This window comes from Cryptomeria japonica, chromosome 5 (genome assembly GCF_030272615.1).
Source record: "Cryptomeria japonica chromosome 5, Sugi_1.0, whole genome shotgun sequence".
Classification (NCBI taxonomy): domain Eukaryota; kingdom Viridiplantae; phylum Streptophyta; class Pinopsida; order Cupressales; family Cupressaceae; genus Cryptomeria; species Cryptomeria japonica.
This window is the reverse complement of record NC_081409.1, coordinates 467,931,879-467,958,873: the sequence shown is the minus strand read 5'-3', so window position 1 is coordinate 467,958,873 and position 26,995 is coordinate 467,931,879. Positions and strand designations below refer to the sequence as shown.

At 35.9% G+C, this 26,995-nt stretch overlaps 1 protein-coding gene across 6 annotated transcripts in view; it reads left to right on the top strand.

Annotated features, from left to right (window-relative positions):
- Positions 1–16,169: 16,169 nt before the first annotated feature.
- The window catches only part of LOC131049995 (uncharacterized), a 92,944-nt gene continuing 82,118 nt past the window's right edge, over positions 16,170–26,995 (top strand). For 5 of the 6 annotated variants that reach the window (XM_057984120.2, XM_057984140.2, XM_057984133.2 and 2 more), the window contains exons 1-3: positions 16,170–16,737; positions 16,866–17,406; positions 17,524–17,734. In XM_057984120.2, the coding sequence (XP_057840103.2) occupies positions 16,281–16,737; positions 16,866–17,406; positions 17,524–17,734 (1,209 nt within the window). In that variant the 5' untranslated portion in view covers positions 16,170–16,280. The remainder of the gene's footprint in view (positions 16,738–16,865; positions 17,407–17,523; positions 17,735–26,995) is intronic. The other variant, XM_057984128.2, reaches the window with a different exon arrangement.

The following is a 26,995-nucleotide window of genomic DNA, read 5'->3' as shown; positions in this document are numbered from 1 at the left end:
AGGCACCTAGAGCATGGTATGAACACTTGCACTCCCATCTTGTGAAGATTGGATTTGAAAGAACAAGTGAAGATAGCAATATCTACTTGAAATCAGAAGGAGATCAAATTCTGATCTATGAAGTATTTGTTGATGACATAATTTTTAGTGGAGATGACAAGATGAGTCATGACTTTGCAAATGAGATGAAGAGGGAATTTGAGATGTCACTTATAGGGGAGATTAAGTTCTTCATTGGACTACATATTCAACAAATGAAAGATGGAATCTTTATCACTCAGTCAAAGTATGTCAAAGAGGTGTTGAAGACCTTTGGCATGGAAGACAACAAACTGGTCGGTACACCGATGGTGACCGGTTGTAAATTATCAAAAGAGGATGACTCAGTGTTGGTAAATGAGAAGGAATATCGATCAATGATTGGTAAATTGTACTATGTAGTACATAGCAGACCAGACATTGCACATGAAGTGGGTATTACTACACGGTTCTAGAAAAGCCCAAGAGAATCCCACTTAGTAGCAGTCAAGCAAATTCTTAGATATTTGAAGGGAACTATTGACTATGGATTATGGTATCTATACAGTAATGATTTCAACTTGAAAGTGTTTACAGATGCTGATTGGGCTGGTAATGTGGATGACCGGAAGAGCACAATCGGTGGTGCATTCTTTCTTGGTGGTAGACTAGTCTCATGGATGAGTAAGAAGGAAAGTTATATCTCTCAGTCTACAGCAGAAGTGGAATATGTTGTAGCATTTATGAACTGCACCTAGACAATTTGGATGAAGCATGTATTAAATGGCTTCAAAGTTCCTGTATCTGAACCGGTAAGTATATTTTGTGACAACACAAGTGCAATTAACATCTCCAAGAATCCGGTTTTACATGTTAGAACCAAGCACTTCGAGCTCAAGTATCATTTCTTGAGGGAGAAGGTTCAGAACAAAGAGGTTGTATTGGAACATGTTTCCAGTAAGGAGCAGTTAGCAGACATATTCACCAAGCCTCTACTGAAGGCTACCTTTACCTATTTGAGAGGTGAATTAGGGGTGCTGCCCCTTCAAGAGGTGAACTAAAGGTGTGTGCTCCACATCAGTCAGGTCTTACATTTATATATCTTTTTCAGGATTGGTGTGTTGAAGGATGCTACTCCTTAGGGGGAGCAACATAGTGGAACATAGATGTGTATGCCTCCACTTTGGAATTGTTGTCAAAGGGGGAGAAGATGTGAAGCGAAGAAGATATCTGTAGTATTGGGGAGAAGATGTGAAACAGAGAGATATCTTTGTATATTGCCATTAATGCCAAAGGGGGAGATTGTTGGCATATGTGTTGAGCATGATGACATGATGATATTGTATGTTGTCATTGATGTCAATATGTTGAAGTATGAATCAGTATATTGAAGAAAGCAAACTGGCAAGAGAACCGGTATGATGATGTGAACCGGTATATCTGAAAAGGCAAAGCGGTATATTTGTTCAATGTTGGTGTGAGAACTGGTATATGGAAGTTTTGTATCGGGGTTTCATTTGGCATGACTACCGGTTGGTAGTCTCAACTTCAGGGTTTCCGGTTGATGCATTCCAAGCCTGTGTGACTCAACCGATGACATCTTGTGATGAGTTAGCATTATAATGAAGATCAGATAGTGTTACCACGTCAGTCTTGTGCGCGTGAAGGATTTCCTTGAGGATCTTGCATGGAGATTGATCTTATCTACCTCGGGAATGCACGAAGTCTCTGTAAACGGTGGAGAACGTGTGATGGGTTATCAGCTTCCTAAAGCGGCAAAGAATGAATGTTGGAGAACGTCTTGAGATCTGTTCAAGGCTATTGTATTCAATGTAATATGGTCAGGATTAAACCGATTGAAATGTAAAACCTAAATGTTTAGGGTTTAAGGTTTATGCTACCGACCTATCTGTTTCCTATAAGGTCGATGATGTTTTTCATTTTGAGGTTGTTGGCAAATGTTATGTATGTATCCCAGTGAGTGATACTTGATTCTTGCCATACCAAAGAAGTGTGGTGATACCTGCAGAGTGCGATTGCAGAAGAAAAGGAGCTAAAGTGGATCTGCCTTGGCATTGAGTGCTGTTATCAAATCAGTGTATTACTTGTTGACTTCTAACCATTTCAACAGTTGGAAAAAACCCTTAACCGGGTAGCTTTAATAGGCTTTTGTGTAAATCCTTTAACATGGCGACTCAATTCAATGAGTTCTTCAAATCCTCTTGCGAGGTAACTGTTGGAACCCTAAAATTTGCAATTTTTAGAATTTCAAATTCCAAGACAAGGAGCAAGAAAAATTATATATATATATATATATATTGAATAGGTACAAGTAATATATTTTATATTTGTTGCACAATATGAAACCATAACATAAACACAATAATGGGCATAAAAAATGGAGTGTGAAGCACCAAAGGGGGTATTTACATCATTTAAAGACCATTTATCCATTATATACCCATAAAATAGCCTTAAAATACCTCTAATATGCCTAAACAACTTGTAAAGTGACAATTAATTACATAAACTAAGGCAATTTCGGGATTTGGAATTATTTTTATTTAAAAGGGGGGTGTCTTTTCACCCAAAGGGGTATGAAAACCATTCAAACACATATATATGTGTGATGTAAAATGTAAAGAAAGAAGAAAAACAGGGAGAGAATAGAGATACAAGAGGTGGAGGCAATTTTGTACTTTTAAACTTCTTATCAAAAATAACCAGTTGCATTTTCTTTCTCATATATGTTGAGAGTTAACATATTTTTAGAAGGCAGTTGCTTGTGATATTATCTAAAGGAGATAAGGTTATTTGTGTTCTTCTAGTGAAATTTTGTGTTTCATATTGTAGATTTGGATAAAAAAAAATTACTTGTGAATTGTAATTGTTCCATGTATTTCTTCCTTGGATGGTCTCTTAAAGTTAGGGTTAAATTCATTCAAGCGGTTTACAATATAAACATCAAAATAGAGCTCATAAGAAACAGTAACTGACAGACTTACCAAAAGGGGTGGGTTTAAAAATTGTCTCATAAGTTTACACAATAAGTCCTGAAGAAATATAAGACTCTCTAGCCCAAATAAGAGGAAAGGCACTGGTCATTTGTAAACAAACCCTTTAACCATACCAATTACCCTTTACTTTTAAGCATTAGGATTAGTAGAGTAGGTATAGTAGGTAATTTAGCCAAAGTGTAACATATATACTTTTACAAGATACATAGATCAATACACACATTTGAAATCAATCTGTTTAAGAAACTTATGCCATTATGAGACTAGAAGATATCAGATTAAGACACTAAATCTGCTATAAAAAGCATTAGCTGAAGGAACAACTAGTGAGTAGGTATACCCGCCTAGGTCCTGCAGAGCCTAAAGTGAGAGAGTTAGTAACCAAATAGGTTCACTCTATAAGTTGGCCAAGTCAATTGGAGGGTTTGATCATAGGAGTTGGCATTTCCTTAGAACCTATCCAATCTGTTGATTTGAGACCCAACAGATTGGCGACTCTGCTAGGGAAGAATTATTAAGACTCTGTTGTGGGAGAGAACTCAGAAAAAATAAATAACTTATGTCCTCTATGAAAGAGGTGGCGACTCTGTAAAAAGGAAAATTAAATGAAAAAAGATCAGTAGCATTCAGTATGTTTGAATATCCATATTTTTATGGAGAAGCATCTTCAGAAAAATATGCACAGTGGCAACCACAGCCACAAAGAGACAGGAATATTCTAGGAAGATTTAAGCCATTGGATTTTGGTAACATCCTTGAGTATCCATATGTATTTCCCTATGAGTTGAAGATCTGTATGCCGAGGTTCCATGGAGATGAAAGGGAATCACCAATTGGGCACCTAAAATCATTTTATTGGTTTATTGAGACCTTCAGAATCTACTCAAAAGAAATGAACATGAAATGGTTTGTGCTAACATTGGAGGATGTTGCAGAGCAGTCATTCAACTTGTTACCCCCACAAAGTATCTCATCATGGGAAGAACTTGAGTGGTGGTTCATGGAAGAATTCTATGGTGTAATCGAGGACAACACTTCAGTTGCTAGCCCTTCAATTGGTTATCCATACCAAAATCAGATTCAATCGGATTATGATTGCGGCAATGCAATCTACAACATAAGAAGAAAGGAAGGTGAATCTATAGAAAAATTGATTGGCAGAATAATGGTGACTTATTTCCAAATGCTTGATAATACACAACTTAATTTAGCTATACTGGAGGAATTGATCGTGAGAGAATGTGGGTCTGATAGTTTGGAATCAGCATGTTCAATTCTTGAAGAATTGAATAAAAAACTACATGATTTGCGTGAGATGAGTAACACCAACATAAGAGATGCAAATGAAGATGAATATATAGAAGAATCAGTTATCCCTTTGGAAGTCCCATCTGATGAAGAAGCAATTGATGATGTTTGTGAGTACAAGTCAGAACCTGAAGACATTATTGCTAACATTGATGAAGAATATTGTACCAGTCATGAGGAAAGTGAATCCATACCTGAGTACCTTGATGATACAATTGATAAAGAAGAGGTATGCAAATTTGAAAATGGCTTTCAAATATTTTCAAACCCCTTATGTGATGAAGTGATAGAGGAAAATCATATTTCCTACTGCCATGGTATGTGTGAAAAGGATTTTTATGTATTCTCAAATCCTTTATATGATGAAGAAGAAAAAATTTCAGATAGTATGGACAATACAAACATGTGTGAAGACAACATGGGTAATAATATGACTAAGTCACATGATAAAAGGACCACAAAAATAAGAGAGTTACAAAAGGAAGGTACATTACATAGAGATAAAATAAAAGGTGAAAAGAAGTACCAATTAGATAATATGCAGCATTCCAATAAAATAGAGATGAAGAATATGCAGATGCCACAAGAAGCAAACTTTTGTAAAAGTATAAATATCATTTCCTATGGAATAGGGGATAATGGTAATCCAGGTGAAATAAAGAATCCTTATAAAATAAGGATGGATAATGCATCTTATGACAGGAATTGCCAATTAGGTGATATCACTAATTTTAAAGTTTTTATACTACTTCATGATGAGAATCAGATGTTTGATAGAGGAAAAAATTGGTGTTCAGTTTTTGGGCTTGAGGCCACCAAAACAGGTCAATGAATTAGGCACATGGTCTGCTCTACCAGAGATCTGAATTCTTGCTATGCCCATAAGGGGCATCCATCCCCAGACAGAGCCACTGTTGGAACCCTAAAATTTGCAATTTTTAGAATTTCAAATTCCAAGACAAGGAGCAAGAAAAATTATATATATATATATATATATATTGAATAGGTACAAGTAATATATTTTATATTTGTTGCACAATACGAAACCATAACATAAACACAATAATGGGCATAAAAAATGGAGTGTGAAGCACCAAAGGGGGTATTTACATCATTTAAAGACCATTTATCCATTATATACCCATAAAATAGCCTTAAAATACCTCTAATATGCCTAAACAACTTGTAAAGTGACAATTAATTACATAAACTAAGGCAATTTCGGGATTTGGAATTATTTTTATTTAAAAGGGGGGTGTCTTTTCACCCAAAGGGGTATGAAAACCATTCAAACACATATATATGTGTGATGTAAAATGTAAAGAGAGAAGAAAAACAGGGAGAGAATAGAGATACAAGAGGTGGAGGCAATTTTGTACTTTTAAACTTCTTATCAAAAATAACCAGTTGCATTTTCTTTCTCATATATGTTGAGAGTTAACATATTTTTAGAAGGCAGTTGCTTGTGATATTATCTAAAGGAGATAAGGTTATTTGTGTTCTTCTAGTGAAATTTTGTGTTTCATATTGTAGATTTGGATAAAAAAAATTTACTTGTGAATTGTAATTGTTCCATGTATTTCTTCCTTGGATGGTCTCTTAAAGTTAGGGTTAAATTCATTCAAGCGGTTTACAATATAAACATCAAAATAGAGCTCATAAGAAACAATAACTGACAGACTTACCAAAAGGGGTGGGTTTAAAAATTGTCTCATAAGTTTACACAATAAGTCCTGAAGAAATATAAGACTCTCTAGCCCAAATAAGAGGAAAGGCACTGGTCATTTGTAAACAAACCCTTTAACCATACCAATTACCCTTTACTTTTAAGCATTAGGATTAGTAGAGTAGGTATAGTAGGTAATTTAGCCAAAGTGTAACATATATACTTTTACAAGATACATAGATCAATACACACATTTGAAATCAATCTGTTTAAGAAACTTATGCCATTCTGAGACTAGAAGATATCAGATTAAGACACTAAATCTGCTATAAAAAGCATTAGCTGAAGGAACGACTAGTGAGTAGGTATACCCGCCTAGGTCCTGCAGAGCCTAAAGTGAGAGAGTTAGTAACCAAATAGGTTCACTCTATAAGTTGGCCAAGTCAATTGGAGGGTTTGATCATAGGAGTTGGCATTTCCTTATAACCTATCCAATCTGTTGATTTGAGACCCAAACCTTTAACAGGGTTCTAACCTTTAACCGCGTATTTAGCCATCCCTTAACCGGGTGATCCCTAGCAGGATCGGTTCCTAGCAGAACCTATTGTAAAATTCTTTAACCAGACTAGGCTCCTAACAGAGTGGACTTCAAAAGAGTTCAAAGAATAGCTTGTGGGTATTCATCCCCACCATGGTTTTTCCTAGTTGGGTTTCCACATAAAAAAATCAGTGTGTCATGTGTGATGCCTTTCATGTGATGGTTTAGTGTTTTATGTCAAACTGGTAAAATATGTTGAACTAGCAGTCATTATATTTTTGATGATAGATTACTTGTTTATGCATAAGGGTGAAGTGGAAATGAGGTATTAGATTGTATGGAAAGCTAAGGGTTACTGGATTATGTCTTTCACATTCTCATTGTGTTTTACCGGTAGTAATCTGATTTAGACTGGTGTTATTGCTTGCCAGTCAAAGTTCAATGTGTGCAGTCAAACCGGTTCAGGGAAAGTGTTTTTGCCTGTACTGATTCACCCCCCCCTCGCCTCTCAGTACCGGTTTGGTACTAATTGTTCATCATTTATTCATCATATACTGGGATAGATCTTTTTTGAATTTTCTTTGAAACAACACTTGAAAATGCATCATCTCAAAGAGGGGCAAAATTTACTAATTGTTCCTCTTTCTTAATTAAATAATTTAAAATTAAATTGATCTAACTTTGTTCTTCCAAACTAGTATTGCAAATTCATAATTCAATTTCCCTCTAATTTCTTAATCATTTATTCAATTAGTTATTATCCTCTAATATTAATTAAATAATCTTATTATTTGATCGATTTCGATTGTCCACTTTAACTAAACGATCTTTTTTGTTTAATTAAATTCAATTTCTACCTTCTCATAATTAAATAATTTCTTTGAATTATTTAACTAGTTGATTATGCCCTATGAATTAAATAAATTTCCTAAATTTATTTAACCTTCATTTTGAATTAATTTCATTTCCCTCCAAAATTCAAATCAATTTCATTTCCTTCTAGTTCCAAATTCAATTTCATGTTTTTTGAAAACCCATATTTCTTCCAAATGACACTTCATTTCAAATTTCCTACATCACATGTGGAAATTCCTAACTACTACTGACACTCAATTCTAACTAGTGAGTCAACGATAAATTTTTCTAACTAGTTAGTCACTCCCCCTCTTTTTGAAATCACCTTTTTTTTCTGACTACTCAATCAATTTAGTTCCAGTCTTAATCAAATCTCTTATCCAATTAGTCAAGTGATTTACTTCCTCAATCAGATTTAGTTACCTTGAGTGATTATCTCCAACCACCTTGTCCCATGAAATCTTAGCCATTGATCACGACTATTCTCAAATCAATCTCGATGATTGAATCGAATTCTAGAAAATCTATAAATTAAGGTTCAATCTCCATTTTTAACAACCACTATCTTTGTATTCTTGTGCATCTATTTTGCAGGTTTTTATAAAGTGCAACTTTGAGAGCCATTATCCAACACAAGAAAAAGAAGAACAATGGAGGCCAAGTGCTTGGGAATCAACATTGAGTTAGCTTGTTGCATTGTTATTTTGTTTTGTTGATTTTCTTCAGTATTCATTCATTGCATTGCGATTAGACTTTATTATTAGATTTAAGGTTTAGTGATTGCCTTATTAAGTCTAATTAACATGCTTATTTTCTCCTCATACACACTTATGATGGTGATTTTTTTAGTACTATGTAAATGAGAATGACCTATTTATCATGTTAGGGTATGATTCCATGAAAGGAAAATACGAGTACAATGATTATGATCCAACTAATCTAGAGTTTCAATATTATCGTAGTGTTGATGTAGAATAACATGATTTTCCAACTCTAGGAGCATATAATATACAGGGAAACTCATATAGCTAACTCACGAGTCCCAACCATCATGTGAAGATGGGGCAACCCATTTACATGCAATACTATCATATATACAACACAAATATCAATTTGTACTGATGAAATTATCCATATGAAACAATGATACTCCTAGTAGGTTAGAGAAAAATTCCATGTCCACCAGTAAGAACTTACAATGGGTAGGGGATAAGATTAGGATTAATAATGTTAACAATAAAATGATAGAGAAAAAGGAAGAGATTGATGATATAATGTCTAGTGAAGAAGATTTTTTTTTTATTAGCTCATGAACATGAAGTTCTAAAAAAGAGAGATTTTAAAAGATGAAACACATTTGGTTATGTTCATACCATTGGAAGTGCAATTTGTAGGTAATGAGTTGAATGAGGAACCATAGTTTTGTTCTCATAATCAAGTCATTCCTTCCACCCTTGGTGCAAATGACTCAATCTTCTCCTAATCTCAAATAGGTGCAAATGACTTAATTTCTCCTATTCTCAAACATACATATATCGTGAAGAGTTCAACATACAAAGAGAAGAATAATGCCTATAAAATTATAACACCACAAATAGAGCTCCATTTTTTAATGCTAGTCCATTTTTTCTCTTAAAATGTCATGATGAAGAAGAGACCATTGCTAATTTTCACCTTTGTCTTGTTGTAGTTAAGAATATAAGAATGAATCGGTCAATGGGAATAGGGAACCAACCGATGCATACATACATTTCAAGGAAGCTCTCCAAGATGTGCTAGTGTTGGGTATGTTTGGATTTTTCTAAACCTTTTTATCTTTTCCCTATTCCATGTCATATGCTACTATGGTTTATTTCCAAAAGGTTGAAAATAGGTAGGAAAATCCTATTGCATTTATCAATAGGTCTTCACACGATGACAAGTGGAGGTGTGCACCATGAGAAGACAAGTTCACATCTATGAAAGATATTGGTATTGTTATGGATGCAAAAATGTTTAGTGAGATATATTTGACTTTGTTGTTATAGGAATTGGTACATAGGCTTGTGATGGATGTGTATTTCCAAAAGGTTGAAAATAGGTAGGAAAATCCTATTGCATTTATCAGTAGGTCTTCACACGATGACAAGTGGAGGTGTGCACCATGAGAAGACAAGTTCACATCTATGAAAGATATTGGTATTATTATGGATGCAAAAATGTTTAGTGAGATATATTTGACTTTGTTGTTATAGGAATTGGTACATAGGCTTGTGATGGATGTGTATTTTTCTAGAAGCATGATTTAATGTTGTAGTGGCCTCTCTTATCAACACCTTTTGTAAACTTTCTTTGCGGTATGATTATGTGGCAATTGGTGATTTTTTGATGAAATTTGCAAGGAGTCTCTTCCTTGTGTAGCATGATTAATTCCCTTGAAAGTACATTTTATTGGGGTGCTTTTAGGTCACCTTGTGACTTGGCTTATGTACACTTGTAGTGATGTGTTTTGTATAAGAAAATATTTATACATTTTATATGGTGTTCCTTTAATCTCTAGTTTTCTCATGTGCACTTGAAGTGTTCTTGTCCCTTTATATTTTATGTTAGATCTTGTTGCTCTTGTACTGATCTTCCTTTCACTTGTACATTACCTAGTTTGACATCAAGTGGGTTATGCACGATAGTTGTTGTACATTTGCCTCTTATGTAGTGAAGTTATCATTGTATGTAATGAGATTATGGTGGTTATCCTTGTCCATTTTGTGGTGGCCAACTTGCAAATAGGGTCATTGTTCTTGCAAGGGTTTGGTGATTGGGTTTTCTTATGGTTTCTTTAGTGATGGTCGCATGTTCTTTTTGTTGGCAAGTTTATTCTCTCTAGTTCTCTGATTCCCTATTGATGGTGCTTGGTTTTGTTTGTTGGCCTTTCAATCTATTCCATGGTGCTATTTTTAATGTTACATTTTCCTCTTAGCATGATGTGGTGGGTTGGTTATGTATCACACGCATGTGACATATTTTTCAATCATACACACATATTCAAAAAGTCCACACAATTTCAAAAGTAAAACCTCGCGGTAGGAATGTTTTGTAGGTAAGTAGCTTGTAGGTGGTTGTGTCTTTATGGTGGTCCTTGTACTACCTATGGTGGTTGGGCTTGTAGAGTTCTTGTATATTCATGCCTTGATTAGTTAGTTGGTGAATGGTCATGTCCTTGAGTTTGCATATCACTTTTTCATTTATTGCAAGGTGGGTGTTTGTTGAGGAAGAAATGATTATAGTTTTCATTTTCTCCATATAATATTTATTTTATTGCCTTCATGTTGATGATTGTATGAGACCCTAGGTGGATCTCATATCTTTGAGGCATTAATCCTTTGCATGGTGGAGCAAATTAATGCTAATAATATGCATATATATGAATTTACCTCCTTGTATCTCATGATTATTGGAGATGATATAGAGTTCTATATATGCACACTTGTTTGATGTATTAGTACTTGGTCTTTGAACCAATTTACCATCCTAGTTGCTAGGATTGTATTATAAGGGGGTCAACCACTATATGTGGAACAATTTAAGTGAATGAAATTATTTGTATGGGTTGTAGGAAGGTGTAGCTAGGTTGGTGGTTGTGTGGTCACATGTCTCCATGGTAAGCTATAGTGTTTAGAGTGGCCACTCAAACCTAGTTGTGAATCCTTTATAGTGCATTTTCTAGCTTGGTGTAACAAGAACTTGATTAATATGACATCGGTATAATTTAAAACTATTTTGGAATGGTCTCTCTTTGTTACATGTGGGATATTCCTAATTTAAGATGGATTATTAAGTATGTGTGGTTGTGTGACATTTCTTTTTTATTTTATTATTCTATTTCAATCCCACGTGGTTGTTTTCCCCCTTACATGTTGTAACTCTGTTGCCTAATAAATTACACTTGCTAGTTGGTTTAGGGTTAGTTGTTCTCATTTAAACATATTTTTAATTTACGTCAAGTTTATCTTGTTGTCTTACATACTTGTCCAAACTAGTTCATTACTTTTGGCACATCTTAAGAAAAGTCACACTTGAGCTATATATTTAGAGGTTTGTGTATGTAGAAGTCTTTATTACTATATAGCCCATTGCTTCAGTGACATGCGACATTGAGTGGGATTGTTAGATGGATCTATAGAGAGTTGTGATGGTGAGAAGTTACAAGATGGAAGTGTATATGCGCACTTATACACTTGCTCGTATTTGTTGCTAGAAAGGTCTATTGAGCATTTCCCTTATATCCATAAGGGAATGGTAACAAAAACATTTTCTTTTGTTTTTCATTTCTCTTTAATTATCTTATGTCAATGCCTCAAGGGAATAATAGAGCATAGAGAAGAAGAGGATTTTCCCTAAAGCTATGCAATGGCAAAAAATGATTATCTCCTTGTTTCTGTCACGTTTCTATGTCATTCTCCCTATCCGAGATTCCCTATTCCCCTTGTCTCACTTTGAGTAATAGTCTTATTGAAGGAGAGGGCTTGTAATTACGAGAGCCAGCATATTCCAACACAACATAAAGAAGAAGAGGGTTTCCCTAAAGCTACACAATGGCAAAAAATGATTATCTCCTTGTTTCGGTCAGGTTTCAGTGTCATCCTCCCTATCCGAGATTCCTTGTTCCCCTTGTCTCACTTTGAGTTAATAGTCTTATTGAAGGAGAGGGCTTGTAATTTTGAGAGCCAACATTTTCAAACACATATATAATTGCTAATTAAAACCATTAAATTTTGATAGATGAACAATCAAATTCATCATCATTATTCCTAAAATTAAATACCTTATCTATTTATAATTAATTTCAAAATAGTTATTCAATGAAATTTTCTTGATCTTAATTGATTAATTGTACAAAAGTTTTGTATTTAAATTAACTATAGATTTGGATTAAAAATAAATGCACATTTACATGTAAACTTGATTCATTTGTTTTTGCATCTAGTGTAATTGTTTGGCATCTCAACATGGAGGTGAAGAGGCGTTTCACATCTCAACGTTGGATTAGGTATATATGCTATTAGGTGACGACGAAGAACTATCAAGTATTGTTGATTGTAATGTTTGATATGCATATTAATTCCATTTAGATATTCACCAACCACACTATAGTATTAGTTATGCCTAGTTAGTTTCATAACAACATTAGAAATTTCATGTGTATTGACCTACGGATGACTTAAATCATACACACTAGGCTTAAAAGTGTTAAACACTCATACTTGACTGACATTCTCTAGATTTAATATGTTTCTTAGTGTGTGAGGTTTAAGATTGATTGTTGATCTATGCACTCAAGTGTACTCTTAAAATTATATCATGAACTTTCAACTTGAAGATTTTGAAATTCCATGTGTGTTGTGTCTCCTTTCAATTATGAAGTAGAATGGTTGTGTGAGGGTGCTACTCCTCCTATAGGACTAGCTAAACAATTACAAAATACCCTTATCTAGTGACAAAATTGACAACTTTCCTTTGGCAAATTGATAACTTTTCTTTGGCAAAATCCGTAGATTAGTTTTGACCCCCTCATAAAAGACCTAGCTTGGTTTCAATCAAATGCATCTCCTTTTGTTCTATTATAGCACCCCCTCAATTATTTGTAGACCACAAATGAAAGCAAAAATAATGTCGGTTTGTCAACAAACTGATGTAGAGGGGTAGGCTCTCCTAATGGGTTTGCTTACTCTTGATGTCTCTTTAGGTTGTCTCTTGAACCATCCAATGGTTCCACACTTTCCAATCTTCCAAAGGTTGTAGGGCCCACACTTATTTACCTTCCCAAGTTCCTTAGACTAAGGTGTCCACCTTTTATTTTGGGAGTATCCAACACTCCTTATTAGAGACCTTCCTTTCCCAACAACTTCTCACACCTTAACCAAGAGCCAACCCCCTCTACTATAGGATCTTCACTCACACATAACCAACACACTTAGGGAGGATTTGCCTTAGTTTACTAACCCTACCCCTTCATTTAGGACTTTGGTGTTTACCGATTCCAAGCTTTAGGGCTGAACTGCTCTTTTAGGCCTACTAGGAGACCTAGTACAATTAGCCCTACCTACGAGGTATTTTGCAATTATCTATCAGAAGTCTTGAACACGCCTATGAACTCTTTATCTTTTCAGATACCCTTTTGGAAGCTTCATACAGTATCACAAAATTGGACATGGGTTTGGTCGCTAACCATCCTAACCCTTACTAGGCCTAATTCCCTCCTTTTAAGCCTACAAAATAGGGATTTGCTTGTATATCTTCACTGGTCCAATTGCTTAAGGATTCTGATGATTATTTCAGGTCTTTACATCCATGAGGATGTCCAATCCAACCTTCTCTCAATTCCATCCACTGGATTTACCCAACTAGGGCCTGCTGTCCATAATCCCCAATGCTTGCCAACTCAACGTGCCAAGCCTAGGGTATGGTGGCAAATCTGAGATTTAGCCTCCCCTGCCTTATTACCAAAAAGAAAGCATAATGTACAAGGCCACCTAATATTCCAAAAGGATTCAGTACGGATATCCACCTTGGAATGCTAGGTAGGGGTCATTGAGTCCTCAAACCCTGGTTTTTAGGTCTTTAGGACCCACCTGCAACAAAATGATAAAAAATTGCAACCTACAACACTTCAAAACTTCAAACCACCATCAAATGAAATATATGACACTTCTCTAATAGTCCATGCTTTGTTCTGGGCTTGAAAGTCCGTACAGACAGTACAAAACCAATTAAACACAACTATACTCGCTGAAAACTCAGATTTGGAGAGGCTAAACTTGCTCTTCTTGATTCAAATCTTCAACCAACCATTCTCATCAGTTTTCCCAAGCCTTATATCGCCTTGGGTTGGTTACAAATGCCTTTAACTAAAAAAGGCAACCAACTAGCCGTTGGTGTATGAAAGTGCAAATGTTGCAAAGTTGCTATGAGCAACTTTTACAACTTTTGACAACTTTTACATAGGTGAGCAACTTTTCTCAAATCCAACCTAGGTCACCTCTAAATGATTCAAATGATCCTAAAAACCCCTAAACCATTACAAACCAACCTATTCTAACTCATTAATAACTTATTCTACTAAGTGCTCTACCTGGCACCCTTAAGAGCTCATATGCCAAAATTGGCCAAACAGTAACTCTTAGGGTTCTTACAAATATTTGAGCACTTATTCAAAGACCTCTTGACCTTATTACAAACCAAAGCAACATGATTCCAATCTTTTGGAATCAATAACAACAAAATTGCCTAAGTGCCCCTGCACCATAAACCAACTATTTGCTACCACCTCCAACTGTCATGCATGCACACAAATTTTTTTGTCATTTGACAACAATGTGTGACTAATTTCACTTCTTCCATTCACAATCAAGAGCCAACATAGATGAATATGGTGAATAATATTGGCATCGTAAGACTTTTGTATAAGTGGGTTAATTACAACAAGGGGTGAAGGACACACTAGTTTATGCTTCAGGATGGTGTTTTCTCATATTACAAAATCCATAGATCGCACTATATTATCATCAATCAACAAAATACGAAGGGCATTAGAGTGATCAATGATGAACCATTGAAGGTCATGAATATGCATGCTCTTTAGGTTGAGTCCAAAGATCATAGGCAACTATTTGGTGGAGTGCATCTCAAGAAGATATGCTTAAAATTGTGTTGTTTTTATATACAATTATAATGTTAAATTTAGGTCAAATAAATGATTTCCTGGTGAGTTATTACAATTGTATTTACCCAATGAATTATTAGTATTTGTTTTGTTCTGACTAGTCTTAAGATTCAAACCTTAATCTCTTGGCTCAAAGGATTGACACTTTTAGCTATGATTGCCCTTTTGAAGATCGAAATCTTAATTTTTATTATATTTCTAGATCAAATTTTTTGATTGTAATTGTGCTATGCATCAATGGAAATATACAATTCTTATTTCTAGTTCAAGGATTTTAATTTTGATTGTGTTTTTGGAGAGCGAATCTTCTATTTATATTCTAAATTGAGAATCTATTTCAATTATGCATGAAAAAGGTTAGAATTTGAACTATAAATGTGCTTTTTGAATTTTAAAAATTGTGATTAATTTTTCTGGATAAACACATTTATCTTTAGTATATGTGTATTGGAAGACTTGGAATCTAGAATTTGTAAATCTAGTTTACAAATTTTAATTAATTGTAATCATGATAACTAGTATTGAGATGTGAATTTTGATATGTGATCTTAAAGCACTGAGTAATTTAATTGTAATCATGCACTAGAAGATTGAAAACCCAAGATTCTCTTTTCTCATTTAGATTTTCAAGTGTGCTTTTTGAAATTGTGAAAGTTTGTTATTCATATTTCAATCTCGATAATTTCTAACTTATAGAATTGTAAAATTTAACTTCAATTGTTGGCAAGTGAAAACCTTATTGTACTTTAGAAAATAGAAAATCTGAAATTCACATTTCTAGCTCGAGAAATTTTTCTTACTTGTGTTTTAGAAGAGTGACAATCCAATTGAAGAATTTGTTTATAGGTGTACATTAGAAAGTAGAAACCTAATATCATTTATTTGGTTTGAGAATTTCACTTGTTATTGTATTTCCAAAATTTTGAGATTTATGTTTCTATCTAAAATTTTCAACATAATTTTATATGTGTACATATATAAAATTAAAAAAAATGAAATGTGTATATATAAGCATTTCATTACATATTAAATATATATATTTTAACTAGAGATTATTTATGCAAGGCGATTGATTTCTTTAAATAAAGCTAAGCGCCGGGGAGTCTGTGCCGTGCACCTACACCCATAAACCAGGGTACTCCATTAAATTTTACAAGAGCCAACCAACCAAGTTTAAAGATGAGAGCGAGTGGGAAGCGCGCGAGAGAGGAAAGCACCAGGCGGAAAGCTGGTGGGAATAAGTATGCGGAAGACACCCCCGACTTTCAAACACTAGCTTCTCTCTACTCTTCATTTCAGCCATACGTTTTGTACGGGCGAGACGGCAATGGGCGCCCCAGAATTGATTGGAGAGACTTTAATGCTACGAGGGAGCTCACCCGGGTTCTCCTCCACCATCGCTTTGCGCTGCAGTGGTGGATTCCAGACGGCCAGCTCTGCCCCACGGTGCCCAATCGCTTAAATTACATACACTGGATCTATCACCTTCTCTCATCACATTTTATACCAAGCCAACGCCCAGCCAGCAGCTGTGCAGATACAGATGTTGTGAGAGGATTCGATATAGGGACCGGTGCCAATTGTATTTATCCCTTGCTTGGTGCTTCTCTCCATGGATGGCGTTTTGTGGCTACTGGTGCTTTCTCCATGATTTATCTTTTCGAAGAAATTTCTTTAATGCTCGAAAGCAAAAGCTTTGCTTAGGGGATCTTTTACTGAACAAGTAGGCAGTTATTGACTACTTTATGTTTGTTGGGGCTGCAGATGTGACCCAGGTGGCTCTTGAATGGGCTCGAAAGAACGTCGAGAGCAATCCTCATCTGGTTGACTTGATTGAGGTCAGGAAGGCAGGGGAACTTGAGTTTGGGAAGAATTCGTGCGCCCAAAATAATGAGGAAGCTTCTTCGGAGTGTCTCTCCACTGGTGGACACAAAACAGAGAGTATTTCAGAACAATATGTTCTGGACTGCAATTCAGAGGTATCTATACTCTTGAAGGACGGAGAATCCAACACAGAGATAAAACCTGTAGAACTATTATATTTGGAAGTTCCAAGTTTTGAAGGCTCTGGTAGCATCTCCAAGAAATATAAGGGGCCATCGGTGCTTTTAGGGGTTATAAGAGAAGGCGAGGACTTTGATTTTTGTATGTGCAATCCTCCTTTTTTTGAGAGCATGGAACAGACAGGTGCAAATCCTAGAACTGCTTGCGGCGGAACTATGGAGGAGATGGTTTGCCCTGGTGGAGAGCAAGCATTTATCACTCGCATTATTGAAGATAGCATTCAACTGAAGGAGCGTGTTAGGTAGGTTTTTAAAAAAATGACTGTGTTTTGGGTTTAGACATTTTTGATTGACAAATGGTTTCCTACCGATGAATTTTTCTCTTTAGCTTGTTTCTTTTTCTGCATGTGCATATATAGGTGGTATACAACAATGGTGGGGAGGAAAGTAAACCTGAAATATCTCACCTCAAGTCTTCGTAAGGCTGGTGTTACCATGGTACAGACTACCGAATTTGTTCAGGGTCGAACATCCAGGTGGGGCCTTGCTTGGACCTTCATTTCTCCTTCTAAGGGGTCAATCTGTGTGCTTCCAGCAACTGAAAAGACAAATCAATCTTTCATGTTAGAGGTACGTATTCCTGGACATGATCTTCTACATATAGGGGGTAAGTCTATAAAATACCAAACCTGGGAAAGTTTTCTAGCGTCTGCTAAAGTTGGTTCTTAAAAATATGTAATTTGCGTTGCAAAAAGTATTTTTTTGTCTTTTGAAATTGATGCGACTGGCAAGAATCATGTATTCTGTTTGCTGATGTTGTTTCCTGTAGGAGACCACTATTTATTTGTAAAGTTATTTGTTACTCCTGCCTAGAGATTTATGTTTCGGTACATGCTGGCCTTATGCCTTTGTGGTCAAAGATTTACCAAGGTGTTTTATCATTGAGTTACATTAAGTAATACAAACATATTTTATTACTGCAAAGATGTACTGAGATATTTTATCATCGAGTGGCTTTATGCAATACAAACAAATTCGTATCAACTTCTCTATTATTTCCCCTTTTCGTGTACAGATGATTCCTTATATTGTGCTATAATGTTGTAATCTAAATATTCCAATGTCTTCGTCTTCCTGTTTTTTGGGATTAAAGTGCTGTAAAATGAAGCAAATCTCTCCAGGCTAAACTCAAACATACCAAATTTCCTCGTTGCTGTTGTCTAAACTCTAGCATACCACCGTGCAATCATAGAAAACAAGCTGAGATGATTCCAATATCTTCTAGTCTTTGGGAATAGAAATACACCATTGAATTGCCTAGGATGGCATCTGCTCATAGTATAATTCTCATCATTCTCAGCAGAGCTATGAGTATCTCTTTTGAACCTTTGTTTTTGATTATGTGCACCCTTGTGTGATTTTGAAGTTAGATGTGAATGATTGACGTGAATTGTATCTTAAACTATGTGGGTCAAGATTGGGTACTCCCTTGAACTTGTTTCTTACAAAACTAATATTGTCTTCCTTTGCTTGTTTAATACCAACATGCTTTTTCTAGCAGTGGATGCCCTATGATTATGATAGTTGCTTCTTTTCAATCATTATTTTTTGACTTCAGGTCTGCCATTGTTAAGCAGTTTACTGTTTGTACCTCGTAATATGGGAGAGAAAATATTGTTTTTAATGTTTGCTTTTGGTTTTTAAGAGATCGATTGAATGATTTGTACAATCTTCTGATCAATATCATTCTAGTGTCACAGGTTTCCTTCATCGTTGAGTCTGGTTTATGTACTAAAACGCATGGCACACTTACTGGTGCAAGTTAGCTGTCCTATCTAGTGGATGACCATTCTGTTTTTAGGTCCCAAGCTTAGATATTGGTGAGATTAACAGTGACAAAAATAACTACACTAGGGTATGCAAAGTGAATTTTTCCTTGCAAGTGCTTTAGTGGAAATTGCTTAATGCCACGAGTATTAGTGCATCCTGCATACTTGATACGACACCCTAGCAGCCCTTTCTGAATCAAGTAAATACTGTAAGTACCATAGTTCCATTGGGGTTTGGAATAGGGGGGCGGGGGTGCCAAGGACCTAAATTTGGGGACAGTGGGGGGATGGTGTTGTAATTATAAATAGCAGTTGAAATATTAGTTATAAAAACATGTATAAGAAATAACAATTGAAACTGTAAACTATCTAATATTAAGCACTACACGTTGAACAATGAAAATGCCAAATATCAATATAATGTTATACTCAAAATGTCAATATGATGATGACATTCAAATTTGAAATACAATTGGCCAATGCATCTAATCATCAACACCAAAGGTTGTGGCAAACTCATCATTGTTGGAATTGCCGAACCCATCTTGCTCAAGCTCCTCCATATGAACAGAAACCAACCATGCTTGTGCTACATAATCAATAATCTATAGATGGTTCCTATGGCTCATGCCCCACCATGTTGTTGGACTTACCAAACTCTAGTCAATAGATTCTTTCGGGCTAATGATGATGCCCATCTCTTATATGGTGTCTCTTTCCTATTCACCGCCCCTACTCATCCAATTTTCACTGGCTTACTTTGCTTTGTGAAGAAAACTAACCTATCTACTGAGTAGGCACCATTAGGCGTACCCATCTTTTGTTAAGCTATAAAGAAATCTTTCTTGGTCAGAGGGGCAGAGCTATCTAGATTCATATGCTATTCAGAGGAGGCCTCTTTGAATCAACTACACTAAACATTTGATTAGTAGCGGTGCTCCAATTGGACCCTATCCTATAGTACCACCCATCTGCTTTAGGTCTTTTCTATACTACAATATTACCCAAAACATGTTTTATAAAAATGAGTCTGTATCCCCCTGGACAAGCAATGAGTTTGTGAGTCGCAAAGAGAGCATGTTGCGGTCAATTAGACACAAGGTGCTATGTACAACTACAAGCTTCTTTGCCCTCCTAGAGGTAAGCCTGTTCCTCTTAGTAGAGTGAATGAAAGTATATGTAGATCAATAACTCTCAATTGTAGAATTAGAAACTTGGGACAAGAGGCAAATAGCTAGTGTGGTTGTCAATGAATGGGGCTTAGGCATGGTCCACCATAGTATTGTGTCCTCTTGTGCCATAGTTTCCCTATTCATCTTTGCTTCTTTTGGATAACCTTTAAATGTGGCAAATTGGTCCACTTAGTATAAATGGTGGCGACGTACTTAGGATTTAGATTTCTATTGAATTCCCTTCACCTTAATGTCTTCATCCTGGAAACTTTGTTGGGCATTTGCAAGTACTACTTCAAGTTTAATGCAGAGGCAACCATGTGCAAGGGAGTGTTGAGCTTCTCCCAACTTTGCTGAATGATAGGTTGAGTTTTTCATCATAGAATTGTGAGGTGGGGTCTTTCACTTGTTTCATTCCTCTCTTGTTAATTCTGTTATTATACAATCTAATTTCTGTCATATGCAATGTTATGGCTATGTCAGTATATCTTTAGGGATTGTTTTTTTGGTTACGTGCGTGTATTGTTAGTTTTTGTCTGACCATTTAAGTGGTAGTTTTTTGGTATCTAGAAACTGAGTTTGAATGTTGATTGATTCTCCTTGATCAAAGGAGGAATTGTACATGTGCAAGATGAGTGATTGGAACCTCCTCTTTAAGATTTGATCACTTGTGCAGCTAAATTTTATTCAGCCACAACATATGTGCAAAGCGATCTAGGAGATTCAATTTGATGCTGCCAATTGCTTGAGTAATGGTGTTTGGTGTTTGATGAATAGTGAACGGGTTGATGCTTGTGATATTGCTTCTTTTGGAACGTTTGCTTTCAAACTGCAGCCTCACTCAGTTGCCAACTTGGAATTAATGAGGTATTCAATGCCAATCATGCATGGCTTTTATCTCTTCTTTTGCTTTGTAAAAGAGGATTGTCAACAGCTCCACACGTATAACATAAAATAAGTAGGAAAATATCATAAAATTTATGTATTTATACATTGGTGACAGTACTAATTTTTAACCCTTACAACTTGAGCCTACTCAACATTCATTGATTAAAATGATGTATAGTTGACCCCAGTCATCATAATTAGATGTTATTTATGGAACGGCAAGGGATGTGCTTTTTTTGGCCAAGATATTAGCATTCTCATTGGCTTCTTTGTTAATTATAATATTTTAATATCTAAATTATATGTTTTGTAGTCACTAACTTTGTATAATTTGTGTTTGGAATGTCTACAATGTTTTCTGAATCTCCATCAACTATCAGAATTTTAGCTTAGCGAAAGAATAAAATAAGCTACACTAAGGGTTTGTTTAGACAACAGTTAATTGCCTTCTTTGTATATACTATGTGTAAAAAATCAGATTACTAATAACATTCAGATCTGAAACTACACTATTTTGATTTAAAAAGTAAATATAGGAGCGGGGAATGGAAACAAGAAAGGAAACTATGATATTTAAGAAAAATAAGAAATATGTTAGAAAGGCGTGCTTGATCAGAAAATAAAGGCTGAAAACAGAATTGTGATCTCAAGAAGAGCATCTCTAAAAAATCCGAGCTTGATTTGAAAACTTGCAAAACAGGGGCTTTGGTGACTGCATAGAAACATTGTTGACCACACAGGGTTGCTATACTAACTGGCTTGAAGCATTGGTGTTTGCAATGATACTGGTGTCCTTGTGTTTGACAACCCTAAAACTTGTTGGGGGTGCTCACCAAAAATCCCTGATGCCTTCTTGGTGAATACATGTGTTTGTCTTCAGAGATGAGATCTGACTAGTTGAAGTTGGGGACACGAAAAACAGTTAGTGTTGTATGGTAAACTGCCTTAGACAGTCCCCTATTTAGCTTGTTCCAACCTCTACAATAGCACTTAGGAAGGATTGGAGTGTGTGAAACCCTAGCGAGGTACCAATGTTGGTGTATGTGGAAAACAATTGCTTAGGAATATGAAATCCGGGGTTTTTTCTACACAATGATGGTACATGTCAGTGTGATTGGGGGAAAGTGTAATGGAGATCATAGAATATGGAAAAAGGAGGGAGTCAGAACAAGGAAAAGATTTAAATCTTCAAATGTAGGTAGTGGGAAGGATTTGGAAGTATTGTATCAAGAGGGTAAAGGAGAAAAAGGAGAAAATGGAGGAAACAATGGCTCAAGGGGAGAGATAGAGGGATCTATGGAGAGACGAATGGAGAGGAGAGAGAGGATTGAAGGGAGATCTAGAGATTTGGCACAATGGAAGCTTCAAATCAGATGTTTTCAGATCATTTGCTTGCTTCCCTTCATAATCATGGAGGCAATCTCAAGTGAGAAGACCATTGGACATGTACTAAGTTTGAGGGTTACAATCATCATCAAAGCCAAAACCCAAAATTTGAACATGGACACAAGTGTCAGGAGATGTTGGTGTTTGGACATGAGTGTTTGGGAGTGTTGGTGTCTGGACGTAAGCATTTGGAGATCCTAGCGTCTTGATGTACTCAGCTTCTCATTTTTTTTTTGGAGTTGAACATGTATGAGTTTATAAAGTTGTTTGTCCAGTTTTTGCACATCTGTGATTGGTGGAAAGGTTAGAAAATGGGTTGAATGGTGCCTAATTATAACTATGGGGGTGGACACAAAATTGAGGGCAAAATTTAAGGTGAAAGTTGTAAAATAAGCAATTTGCAACCTTATATTTACTAAGGATGCAATATTTTGGAGACCAGGTATTAAGATTGCTGCTTTGACTTCATTGTTGGAAGCATTTTTTGAGTCCTTTTGCATAGTTGAAGATGAGTAGCCCTCTGGCATCCTATATTAGTGCCCCTATTCTTGTTAGTTTCACATGGAAGCTATTTTCTAATTGCCTTGCGCAGCAAAGGAATACTCTTGTACAGCAAAAGGCATTTTCTTACGCAACTGAAGGGATACCTTTGTCAGCAAGGAACAATGCCTTGCACAAGAAAGGAATTGTCTTGTGTAAAAAAGGTAACTATCTTCCAGTCTTGTGCAAGAGTTCCATTCCTTCTTTGAGAAGTTCACAAATGCAACTGCACAAAACAACTTAGTTATACTAAATCCAATTCATTAGTCCATTTCTCCTCTTTCTACTTAAAAAACAATCATTTTACCTACAATAATCCTATTACAAAGCACGAATCACTTCAAGGGTATATTTATATAGAATAGATGAAAAAATGCATTAGTCAAGTGCATTTCCAGGCTACTTTAACATGTTTAGAGTAAGGTAAAGACTGTATAATCATATACATTTCTGAGGCTCATCATTCCCCCAGCTAAAGGTGTTGTACATCCTTGTAGAATCACACATGGCCTATCATGTCTGAGAGGCGGACTACCCTGAAATCATAATGTTTAGTATGGGTTTCTCTTGGATAGGATACCATAATAATTGAAAGTGAACCTTAAAACTATCCAATTGTGTCCTTGATTTTGAGAAAAATTCCTATACAATTCCATTATTCTCCTTATAGCTGGATTTGAAAATAAAAATTTGGCAAAACAAATAGTTGTGGCTTCCTTAATGTTGTAGGGATTCCATTACACCTTAATTGACAATTGATAAATGCCTCCTGCATACAAAAATGATGGTACGTGTCACATCATCATTTCCATTTGCCATCATTGTATAACTTTATTTACAAAAAACTCTACCACAGCTAAAAGTTGACACCCATCCTCAGACGTCAAAGGCCCCTTTTTCATTTAAAAAATAAAAATAATATTTTTTCAACTAAATAGTGCGAAAAAGGGTTATATGGGTGGGAAGATAGGAGATAGGAAATTTACCTAATATACCTAGATTGGTTCTATGGTTTACCAATAGAAAATTGCTCTGGAAAATGGATTACTACTGCCTTCGAATGTGTAGAATGGGAGCAATCTGAGTTTATTGAAAATCTTCATTCGCTGAAAATGTTGAAAACATGGTGAAATATTCATGTAGAGTATTTCCTTGTTTTCAGAGCAGTTGGTGGATTGCATGGGTAACAGCTGACAGCTTGCACAGCCATTGCTGGCATATGTGTAGCTGGAGTTGGTTTGTTCATTCTCTTGTCATGAGATTAATGGGCAAGTCAATGTGAATACTGACAACATGTCTCCTAAGATCAGATTTTTACGTGGGATCACTATGATGAGCACAAGATCGCCAAGGTGCCGTGATCTTCTATAGTTTGTAGATCCTTTTATTTCCTTCTTGGTTTCATTAGACACAATTCATGAATCACTTTTGTGCAAATTGGAACATTATTAATCGTGTGCAATAACTAACAGTATTCAACATAATTATCCTTCAATTCCCTAATAAAGTAAAATTCTAATTTCGGTTCCTCCCATATTTGATCAAACTGTTTTGGGAGGGGAGTTGTGATTGAGAGAATTTTCTTTGGTAATGGACTTGAATGATTTTGTGGGTTGTCTTGGTGATTTGCATGTTTAAGTTCTACCTTGAGTTTTCATTATTATGTGGGGTGCAAGAAGTTCTAGTTTCTTGCTAGAACAAATGTGTAATTCATTTAAATCCATTGAACACGTGGGATAACCTTTAATGTTCCTACCCAGATTTTAAACGAAAATAGCAGGTTTACAACATAAACAACAACCTTTGTAATGTCCCCAATTTTTAAGGTGACAATTAATTAAATTGATTTTTATTAAGTTACCAAAAAAATAAATTAAATATTCAAACGATGACTAAATATTAAATAATTTAATCATATAACAATAAAATACTAAATCCACTTCAGGCATGAGAAAAGGGTTTCCCTGCCCTACTATCTCTTTAGGTCCCTGTCTATGTCTCTCAATAAACACAGCAAGAATCCCGGTTCTCCATTGTGGGCTCATGTTGTTCATTTATGAGCACTGTAAAATCCTTGCCATGCAGGAAAACAAGAGGTTGTCTGCTTCTCTAGGGAAAGGCAAGAGAAAGTTAGAGGAAGGCAAACCCAGTAAGAAGGAGGCTACTCCGAGCAAAAAAAGCAAGAGCGCCACTGGGATGAAAGCCCATGATGAAAAGAATGATACAGAGGAAACTGGAAAAGAGGGTAGTGAAATGGAAACGGACGAGTCAGAGGGCGAGGAAAGTTGGAAAGATGAGGACGTGGGTGCAGAGGAAGAAGAAGGTGAGAACGAGTCCGACAATGATAGTCCAATTCTCAGTGCTAGCTTAGGCAACAACAACATCCAGCCTATGGTGGATAAGGATGATAAGGATATTGAGGAAAAAGATATGAATTTTGAGAGGGAGAAGAACAAGGAACCCGAGAAGGAAACGACTAAAGATAGTTTGAGTGAGGAAAAGGAGAGCGCTGGAGAAGGGTTATTCCTGGATAACCTTAAAAAACTCACTGAGGCTAGATTGGGTTATGACGGATGGACATATAAACTATTGAAGAACCTGGAAAGAAATGGGAAACAGATGGATGAGAAAAGGAAGGAAGATGACATGAATCAGAGGCAATGGAAGCAGGACATGGAGGAAAAAGTTAAAAAAATGGCAGCTCAGATTGACTATCTGGAAGAAGGGAAAGTGGCGATGAAAAACCTGTTGGGTTTGATCCCGAATATCTTGTCTGCTGTTACAAAGAACCTAGAGGATATCTCGAAGGTCCTCGATAACTCCAGCTCTCCCAAACCGATGGTGGACCTCGACATGGATGAAGATGCAATCGAGATTGGAAGCGGGGAAGCTACACCTGGTGGAGCTGAAAAGAGAACTAGAGCGAGTGTTGAGAAAGCTGCTGCTGCGTCTGCTAAGGAAATCCCTAATCTTAGGGATAATATCAAAGACCTGTATGGGATTAGCAGTAACTTAGCTAATGTCCTGAAAAACATAAATTAGTTCCTTCTGTCTGGTTTGGCTGGTTTATGCTGGTTTTTTGGGGCTTTTGCTGGTTTTTACTAGTAATTTTGCTGGTTTTCCTAATGTATGTTCCTTCTGGTTTCTTAATGCTTTTATCTTGTAAGGTCATTTTGTAAAGGGTTTCGGGGCCCCTTCAAAACCTGCTTTTATTTTAATAAAAAACAATAAAATACTAAATATTAAAATATTATCATAAGGTTACTTTATTAAATAAAGTTCTCTAGTGGCCTAATCTTCTAGATGTTTCCTAGAGGGTTTTATAAGGAGGTTCTAGGGTTGTAGCACATGCATGTCGAGATTTGATAAATGACATGATTTTTAGAGATGGAAACCTTTAGGAGTTGACAAAAGAGTTGGACGAAAATTTACCTTGAAAAACACCTTTTTAATATTTAAACACACCAAAGTGAATAATAAAACATCACTTCATCACTTTAGTGCAAATATCAAAATATTATTAACCACCTTACGGAAACTCGCTTAGACATCAAAAACGGAAATTGATCATGTTGGAATATAACTGATGCTGAAAGATGATGAGTGGTGCCGAAACGAGCATTGACTATAAGTAGCAGTGTTTGCCAAAGATTGAGGAGAAGAAACCTTGAAAAACCTAGAAAGTTTGGTGCCAAAACGAGTATTTACTATAAACAGCACTAATCTCCAAGGATTGAGGAGAACAAACCCAAAAAAACTGAGAAAAATTGGTGCCAAAACGAGCACTTACTATAAATAGCAAATTTCTCCAAGGATTGAGGAGAAAATTTAAAAACCTAGAAAACTATAAAGAGCGTTCTCATCAACGAGAGCGCCAATTGAACTCCAAACCATCATCAGATGCCAAGAAAACCTTAAATTGAGCACTCCCAGAATGTTATAACTCTCCCAGTCCGCTTGGAAACCTTCAAAAATCCTCAAAAATTGGCCAACACTCATAGCTCATTATGGTGTAAAAAATGGGGACGTTAGATTCATATTTTTTTTAATCATTCTCGTCCTTGTACGTAAGTGGC